Consider the following 9603-nt stretch of genomic DNA (forward strand, 5'->3'; position numbering starts at 1 on the left):
TTTTTTCCAGCGCAATCAATCTCCTATCGGGGTATTTATCGTGACTTTCAGTGATTATTTGGAAGGGAACTCAAGCTTATCGTCTCGTATTTCAGATGGTGAGGGTGCTAAGCAACGGTGAAGTGGTTGCCGACGATGATCCACGTGCATTTCGTCAACGCTCGTCTGCACCTCGATCACAACCGGCGACTCCAACCTATCACCAGCCTCAAACACAGGTGTGTTCTAGAATTAAATGAATTTTAGCGCCTGAAGGTCTTGCTCTTACTTAGAGTGCCGCTATTTCCCTACGCGAGAAATTTCTGCGCAGAGCAAGATACCACGTACTAAAAGCTACTCGCATCTAAACTGCGGGAGGCTCTGTCCCTTGTACCAATGCTAACGCGCCGGGAAATTCAAAGTGGTACACTGAGCAACTACTTCCTCTTTTGCTTCAGAGAATGGTAAGAAATGAGTGCCATACGGTGTTTTGCGCACTCTTACCTTAAAATAAACGAGGATAGTATCACAGTTAACCTCAATCCAAGAGAGGAAGGATGTATGATATCCGAGTTTCAATCTGAGTAGGGGATGAAATTGGAAGTTGGGCTTTCTGATCCTTACCATGCAGCTAACGTCGGTCACTTCAGGTAACTGCATATTTAACCTCTTTTGCTCTTCCTCTGTCTAGTTTTCTTCTGGTTTTTCCATTTGCTCTTGCGTTGTTTTCCTTATTTAAATTGTATTTTCATTTCCTTTCACCTTTTGGATCATCTCCGTCCTACTTGTGTTGTTGCTCCGTTCTGCTTTTACCGTCTCTCTGTCTTATTGCTTTGTCTTATTTCCTTGTCTTTATGATTATTTTGTCTTGTTTCTCTGCCTTTTAAAGTTGTATTTTGTGCCTTTCCTTGGTTTTATGTCCACTTTATTCTTTTTGTCTCCTCTGAAAGGCTTATGGTTCCAGCTTCCTTCTAAATTCATGCAGCATGTTTTATATCAAAAATTTATCTTGTACGCAAATGAAACAAACATGAATGAAGTGAACGAGTGGTACGAGGAACCGTTTACTTCATTCATGTTTGTTTCATTTTCGTGTGTCTCACTGTTCTTACATCCGTTCTTGTTTTTGTTTCTGTTCTTCGCTCTTTCTTCTTAATGTTACCCTTCTTCTTTTTCATTGTCTTTACTTCCCAGCATGTAATTGTGTTGCCTACTTTGCTTCTAGCTAGCGAATGCGTACTGCATGGTAATCGGTACTTAAAACACGTTAATATATGACGAGAACATCGAAGGTAAAGTAGCACAATTCGCATAGAAAAAAGTAGAGGTTTCTCAAATGATAGTAAAGGCTCTTTTCCAGTATCTTTTTCTAATTGGTTAAGTACTTTTCTACAAAACATTCTGGATGATGCAGCTCCAACATTGGTACGAAATAATGAAAAAAATAAAGAAAAAAAAAAGAAACCCAGTGCGATCCATGACAAAACCTCGTTTTCAGACTTTACCTGAAGTTTCAACTTGTAAATATTTTCAATCGACCTTGTTTTTGGTGTCTTTGGACTTGCTTCCAAAGCTTTTTTTTTTCTTTGGAAGAGCAGTTTTCTGCTACTATTCAACCAATTTTGGAGACAGAAAGAGAAATCGAACTCCCTTCATACTCAAAGTTAGGTCTAGCACTTTCCACAGGAAGTAAACGTGCGAAGTGTGCCGACAATGAACACTTTTCTGAGCATTGAATTTTAAAGTCTGATTTAATTTCCGTTTTTAGTCTGTGCGAAAACATGATTACTCATTTGTGTTACCGAATTTCACTTCGCAACCTCAAAGCTCTGCTAAAAAAAAAAACCTAAATTCAATTCAATGCTACTGAGGCACTTCGGCTCTGGTGATGTTATTACAGAACGTAACATAACGTCGTTTTTTTCTCCTCTTACTAAAGCTAAAACAGTAGCTAAAAGCGTGTGGTACTGTGCGTATACTTGATAATGTGGGAATCAAATGAAAACTACAGTGAACTTGATTACGTCAAAAGAAATCCGCCTGTATAAAAAACAAATATAATGAACAGAAAGCTAATCAAGTAAAACAAGGATGTAATAGGCGAGAAAGAGAATGAAAACTCAGATTAAATAAGTGATAGTAATAAATAAGGAGATCAATGCAAGAACAAATGGAACAACGAGAAGAAAACAATGATGGAAAAAGGAAGAAGAAAAGATTGTAAGCTATGCAGCTAATTTAAGTTATGTCAGTTAATGCATCAAAAATCATAAGTTCCAATTTCATCCCCTACTCTGATTGAAATTCGGAGATCATTCTTCCTTTCTTTCTTGCATTAAGGTTCACTGTGATATTCTCCTCGTTTGTTTCAAGGTAAGAGTGCGCAAAACACCGCAAGGCACTCATTTTCTACTTTTCTCTGAGCTTATTCCTCTGAAATAACAGTGGAAGTAGTTACTCGGTGTACTATTTTGAATTTCGTTAGCATTGGTCCAAGGGGCGGAGCCTCCCGCAGCCGAGTGTAAGTTTAGATACGAGTCTCAGTACTCCCCACACCTAACTACATTTTACCCCTTTTGTGTTATTGTTTATGAGAATAAGGGGAAGTGAATCTGCTGCAGTACTCTGAGATCGGTACAACACTGCTGAAGTTACTAGAGTAAGTTAGTTGCATATTTAAGGCTTTATTGACTTCAGAACTCAACGTATTGCTGCTGAATTAACGTTCATGTCTGCGTTACTAAAATGCGCGTATTTTATGCCATGGTCTTTAGAATATGAAGTAAAGACATTTGTTCTGCTTTCCACATGCAATTATTTAGTTTCATCTCTTTCTATCGTAACAAAAATAAATAAGATGGAAGATGTGCTTTTAATCAGAAGCGACAGTACCAGCGATTTAATTTAAAGCGTGACACAAATCGTAGGAATCGCACCTCTCAGAAATATAAATTTGAATAGCTACTTCGTTTCTTCTCTGCTTCGCAATTTGTGATTCTGCTTGACAGTATGATTCTGCAGGCTACTTCAACCGATGGCTTCTCATCTTTGTGGAACAACGCCAATGACCGTCTGCGACAGTTCGGATTGGATTCATTCCATGTGGCTGGATATCGTGTTGATCCTTTACATCTAGTAGTCGCAGTGCTTGGATTTCTTCTTTCCGGCCCAATGATGTTGGCCATCGTCGTGGCAGCAATTGTTATTTCTCAATCCTCGAGTGATAACACCGCCCCTACTCCTTTTACCGGCACTCGAAATAACGAGAGCAGTCGTACCGGAGACAGTTCGTACTTCGCTCAAGGTGACGGACCAAGGCAAAGTACTGGATCTAAAGATTCTGGCGCTTTCTCGGGCGCTGGTCAGCGGTTGGGAAATTGAGGTCATTATATGCAGATGAATGTTCTCTCTTCAAACAAAAAGTGCCTGAACTATCATTTTCCATTTCTGTTACAAACTCTTGTGAGTTAGTGATTGACGAGCGATAGCAGTCTTGCAGCTGCCTGATATTGTTTAAGGGAGAGGTATGAAATAGCAAACTAAGTGTCAACTGCGCCCACCAACTAATGTAAGACTTGCAACGGCCTGTGTTCAGAGCTCGTTTGGTCTGAGAACACCTCGAGATCGATCTGTTTAGACCTGGCCTGCGAAAACCTTCATAAACCGTGAAAAAAGAAGAATCTAAATTTCTAAGTTGGCTTTTCCCACAGCTGCGACTTAATATGGAGAACCAGACTATACGTAACGTAGGAGCACAAGATCAGTCAACAGATGGATTGGAGCTCACAAGTCCAAGATTTTGAAGCAGACACTTTATTGCGAGGCTCTGGGTGATAAGAACATTTAGAGGAGCGCGCCGGAGTCATTAATCCTATACTTTATATTTCTACCTCCTCGGAAAAAAAACCAGGCAGCCGCAAATTAGTACCGTTCACCATTATAGTCAGGTCAAAACGACGTAGCTCGATGCAGTTGAGAAAAGGCGCGTGGCTAGCAGTTGGGACCTAAGTGGGACTCAGACCCCAACTGCTAGCTCTGCCGCGCGATTGCAGCGATGATTAGCGCTAGCAAGAGTCTCCACGTTTCTAACCACTACGCATTATCCCTCCGCTTCAAGCGCTAGCCACGTAACTGCACCGAGCTTCATGTTGTTTTGATCCGATTATACTCAGACCCTACCATACGTCGAATCCTTTGGTAATAAGGATCATAACGATTTAACCACTTCTCTTAACTTTGGTAGTTTGTTATTTTTATTAGGTGTCATGAAATTCTGCTAATGTTTGCCTCGCACTATATATTGTGGTACCGTTACTACCATTCCAATTGTACATAATTTTCTTTCACGTCATAAGTCATCATCGATTTGCTGTGATTTTCAGAACTTTGTTTAACCTCGTTACATATTTCGAATTCCTTGATTTATGGTAAGGGAATAAAGTCTCTTGTTTGCTTTTATTTTATTCTTCCGCGAAGCCGCATTCGCTACCATGTCGTTGAAGGCTATTCCGTTAGTTGTTCCGTCGAAGTAATGTCGAGATAGAAGTGTAAAACGTTTTGTGTAGTTACATACGCAAACTATTGAGGTCGTTATGTACCCTCTTATGCCCAACTCATTAGCCGTTGATTTTTTCTGCATGTTCAAGGTTCTCATTGAAAAACCTTGAGGTAACAAATTGAATGCCAGACATAACTAAGGGAACATTATAGTTAGGATATTATCACTACCAAAATTTCTTAGTCGATTCCAGCAGTTGACTCCACGAAGAGGAACCGATCCGACTATATCTATATCTAGATTTCAGCAAAAGTAGACTTTAATGTGTGGCTTCCTGTGGCTTCGAAGCCTGGGCAGTATTGATCACTTTAGGGGTCATTGTAATTGCGACTTCGAACTTCCAGTGTTGTTTTGTGCTTTCTTTTTACCCGGAACGGAGCGTTAGATCGTACGTTTAAAAGCAACTGGTCTCAAATCTCTTTGTAATTACAGATGGTCTTCATGAAGCCTTCGAAATCTATCTTTTTTCTGTTGTTAGTAGCCAGGTTTCGCATAGACAATAACTCTTCTGCAATAGACGTATCCAGAATTGTTATGTTGGTGAATTGGACCATCCCTCTGTGAGATCTTGAAGGATGTTATCGCGTGGTGGATCATTACTGATAGGGAAAGTGGTCCCATGTTGTTCAACGTCAGTCCCTTTTCGAGCGAAGCGCTCTCCACTGCAGGTTGGTTTTTAAATTTCTTGACCCTTTTTATTTAGCTCAACTTGTGTATGTGTGGTTGTTCCTTATAAATTTTACTTGTATTCGTTCATTTAAAGACAGTATATTTAAAAACATTTTTAGGCGATTCTCAAATATCCTTCTACCCGTAATTACTTTGAGCAAAATTCTCTTATTTATTGGATTACATTTTTTTACCTTTAATTCAAAGAAAAATAGGAACTTAGGTGGCTTCTCAACGAAATTCGAGCACTGTCCCTCACGTTGTAGAAGTTCTGTTCCAGTATGCCTCTGACTGCTATTTCACGCAGGGCGTACAGTTTGCAATGGAATGTGAGAGCTTCATTTCTATTCTACTGCTATTTGCGGTCTTTTTTTGTTCTAGAATCATGCTGTTTTAATTTAATACGAGTCTAAAATTGCAGCACTACATGGAGCCGGTTTGTCATGGCCGTATGTGTTCGTGGCATCAGGTATTGCACTCAGAATCGCATCATCTCCTCTTCATATCCTTGCAGAAAAGTTGTTTGCGCGAAGGTTACACGCTCAGAATTTCTTTACGGAAGGTATCCTGAAGGTGATGTTATTATCGTGCCAATTTCTCTTTATTTTTGACATAGTTAATATTCTTCTTTTTAGAAGCTTGCTCTACACTATAAGGTAGAACTTGTTCCGAATGCCACTAGAACAAAGTTAGAATTAAAAACTTCCGATCCAAAGATAATTGCACACGGCGAGAAACTGGTACGAATTTGTAATTTCCTTATCTAATTTTCAACTCTATTTTCTGTCTTTATTACTCCACTTTTTTCCATTTTCATTACTATTTGTATAGTTACTGTTCGGTAACTAACGTCTGAATGGCTATTGTTCTTTTCATACAAACAATTCACAACTGCACCTTTGGGGCATGTAATATCCGAATACAACATCTCATCAGAATCCACTCTCTTCAATGTGTGGATCTCAGTGCCTAAATACATGAGACCGATGTGAAGCCTGATGCACCTGTGCAAGCTGCACCTTAAGTGGCACTGTGGAACTAGTGGTGCGGTCGAAATGGGACCCTAGCTTACTGCAGTTGGACTGCAGAGATGAGTAAGGGTTCCTTCAGCGCTACAGCGCCTTTCGAGCACAACTGCTTGCGCAACTGCGCCATGATTCAGACCGTTTTAAGCTGATTGTAATTCGTAATTAGTCTACACGGTGGATATTTGGCGAAACAATTGAAACGCAATACAAGGTCGCAGGGTGTCGATTGGTTCTTCGGAAGTCATCTGAAGAAAATTAAATCTCTAATTTCTTTTAAATCTCGAGAACTTTCTTTGTTTAGTTGGCTGAAATGGTTCCTCAGTATATGTCTGAACATGGTCTGCAAGCCACTCGTATACAAAATCTCAAAATGTGCACAATTCCTATGTGGATATTTTCTTCGTTTGCTGTTAGAAATGTGATTAGCTGTGGGTTCCTATATATTTATCAGTGCCATCCAGTCTTTTTTCATGTGTTTCATGTTATTGCAGCCGACTTTCACCCTAGCATCGCCGGCGGTCTTTGGATTCCAGATATGCTGGTACCTGATCCATACTTTGTGCTACCGATTGCTGTTGGGTTGTTTGGTTTCTTAAATTTATATGTGAGTTTTGATCTAGTGATTACTGTTTGCTGTTTTGTGTGAGCGATCACTTGTTTGACTCTTTGCCGCAGTAGCGAACGTAAGGGATTTTATGGCAACGTTTATCCTTCTAATATCTTTTTTTTTTGACATGTGGCTTGGCAATCCTTTAGTAGTTATGCATTCAAATCTGCAACCTATGGCTTTTTTCTGCGCAACTTCGAAGCACTCAGATTTTTCATGTGTTCAGTCTCAAAGAAAAATATATCCGATTGCTATGCACACCTGGAGAACAAAAACATACGACTTCTGTCTGGCGTTTTTCACTTGTTTTGCAGTGACGATTATGTGCCAGCTGCCAGCGGTAGGTTTCAATTTTTCCTATGAGGATACTTTGGGAATTGTTCAAAGAATACGCATAGAATAAGAATATTTTCAGTGTATTCCCCTGTATTGGTTGTCTGTTTCTATATCTGGTTTTATCCAAGCACAACTATTAAGGCACCCGAATATCAAAAAATTGCTGAGTATCAGCAAACTGCCGACAGATTCACGAACACCTATCAGAGATCTTTTTATGACTAGGCCCAAGCAGATATAGTTTTGATGTGTCTGTAATATCATTTAATTACCTCCTTTTATGCACATGTATTTATGCTTTTTGTAAAATTCAATGTTAAATAAAAAAAATTTATTTCGTTCCTCTCCTTTCATTATGCCATGGAAATGCAGGACTTTGGAAAGTTGAGAGTCAATACTGTGAAAGTGAGCATAGACCCTCTACTAGTGCAATTAGAACATCCAACACACTTTTTGAAGGTACCCTCGCGATAAGCAAAGACTTGTGCTTTTCTGTGTTTGTCATACAAGTTTGTTATACATACAAGTTGCATACAATTATTGGATGGATTGGATACACGTATCTCAAACGGGATGCACTGGACAAATTGATATTCGGTAGAGAAATTGCGCAGTTCTTGCCTCTTTTTTGCTTTTCAATTTTTCCCACGGAGACGTAAATATAGTATTTTCTTCCAAGTAAAACTAGCAACCTGCTTAAATTCTGGCTATTGGATTGATCTGATTGGAAGATACTATGAAATCGCTAGAAATTTTCCGAAAAAAAAAACTTCATAGGAAGGAAATTGAGGGAGCTGGGAAATACACAGAATGTTAAGAGAGCCATGTGCCTAAATTATACAAATCAAACATACCGTCATTGTAGAATTATTGGGGGGACTCTAGTGGGCGGCTCGCACAGTCTCTCATAGTGGACTAAAGAAAGTACACAGCTTCGAAAGTGAAGACAATTGTAGAGAACTTTGTTTCTTTGTTGTTTCATTCTTGAGCATTACACACCGTTTGTGTCTGTGGAAATCTCTGGACAGCGTGGAAATCCAAGGGTACATTATGGTCAAATCGACATGAAACACGTTGCAATTGCGTAAGGCTGCAGGCAGAGTTCAGAGCCGCGCGGGCGCGCGATTTGACGGCTTTGCGGTTTTAGTGGTTATTGACTATTCACAACAGTGCGCTCAATAACTAGCAATACCGCAGAGCGGCCAAACCGCGCGCCCACGCGGCTCTGAACTCTGCGGGCAGCCTAAGCGGCTGCGCTCGAAGCGATGCGGTGGAGCGTAGCGGTTAGGATCGAGTGGGGACCCATGCTAGCACCTCTTATCGCTGCAGTTTGTGGTGGTCCCAACCCAAGCGATCTCAACAGCGATCTCCACCACGTTGCTTGAAGCGCAATCGCTCATGCAACTGCTTCATGTCGTTTTAACCAGAATGTAGTTTCTTCTGTGTTTTTAAAACACCAAAGCTTGTAAGTTTCGTGGTCATGCTGTCACTTATTTTTGCTCTGGCAATCAAAATCCGCGTTCGGCTGGGTTAGGGCAAAGGGCAGGGAGAACGTTCGAGCCACTGCAGACGCGTCGCGTCGTAAAATGTAAGAATGTAGAATTTGCAGATAATATTACAGCTGTACCTCTGGGATGTTTCTTTTGCTTCTTGATATTACATGGTCTGGGGTCATAAACTACCAATGTAGCATGCGTTGCAACTTGGTTATTGAAATTTGAAGTGAGTTCAAATAGGGTGTATCGCACAGAGTCATCACACAGAGTCCAAAACTACGAAGGTGCAGACAAAGGGAAGAGAGTTCCAAACAGAACAGAAAGAAGATAAAAGAGTGTAGTGAATGTGGAAGTGGTGGAATAAGATTTCTAAGATTGTTACCGTGATAAAAACAAAAGGGGGTTGAATATTAGTGGCGGTTGCGAATAAGTAAACGATTAAAGGCATCACCCCACGAATCTGAGGTCGTGCAGATTTCGGGTGGAGTATTCGTATACGGAATGGGAGACTACGGAGAGTAAGGTGATTCCGTCCATTTCTTCCTAATTGCCGTAAAAACGACCCGGAAGATGCGGCGCCGCACAAGGCTGCGCGCTCCAGTAGAACTTCTTGCAGAAAATAGTGCGCCAAAACACCTGAAGACTTCCGGGTCGGTTTTTACAGCAATTAGGAAGAAATGAACGGAATCACCCCCCTCTCCGTAGTTTCCCATCCCGTATACGAATACTCCACCTGAAATGTGCACCACCTCAGATTCGTGGTGTGATGCCTTTAAACCAGTGGGAAGGAATAACAGTGGTCCTGTTAAGAAAGAGCAAATTCACTAGTTCAATAGAAGTTCTTTTTACCATTACATCACCACAAACAATGGATGGGAGAACCCTCGTTTTTCTCTTTATCTCTCCTTTTCGAGCGGGGACGGCACCAAT

At 40.6% G+C, this 9603-nt stretch overlaps 1 protein-coding gene across 3 annotated transcripts; it reads left to right on the forward strand.

Annotated features, from left to right (window-relative positions):
• Window positions 1-95: 95 nt before the first annotated feature.
• RB195_001357 (uncharacterized protein) lies at window positions 96-7418 on the forward strand (the record flags this gene model as incomplete). Of its 3 annotated transcripts, XM_064198107.1 has the most annotated exons (12): window positions 96-218; window positions 3001-3347; window positions 5112-5205; window positions 5430-5485; window positions 5514-5535; window positions 5628-5655; window positions 5721-5779; window positions 5842-5946; window positions 6536-6662; window positions 6726-6838; window positions 7068-7181; window positions 7257-7418. In XM_064198107.1, the coding sequence occupies 12 exons, from the start codon at window positions 96-98 to the stop codon at window positions 7416-7418; spliced, it is 1350 nt and encodes a 449-aa protein (XP_064053987.1). The 3 variants fall into 3 exon arrangements, with proteins under 3 accessions (XP_064053987.1, XP_064053988.1, XP_013293305.2); XM_013437851.2 differs by lacking the exons at window positions 96-218; window positions 3001-3347 and having other exon boundaries at window positions 5113-5205; window positions 5430-5535; window positions 5628-5779; XM_064198106.1 differs by lacking the exons at window positions 5112-5205; window positions 5430-5485; window positions 5514-5535; ... (5 more) ...; window positions 7068-7181; window positions 7257-7418 and having other exon boundaries at window positions 3001-3360.
• Between the last annotated feature and the right edge of the window lie 2185 nt (window positions 7419-9603).

The sequence above is a fragment of the Necator americanus genome, chromosome IV, assembly GCF_031761385.1.
Source record: "Necator americanus strain Aroian chromosome IV, whole genome shotgun sequence".
Classification (NCBI taxonomy): Eukaryota; Metazoa; Nematoda; class Chromadorea; order Rhabditida; family Ancylostomatidae; genus Necator; species Necator americanus.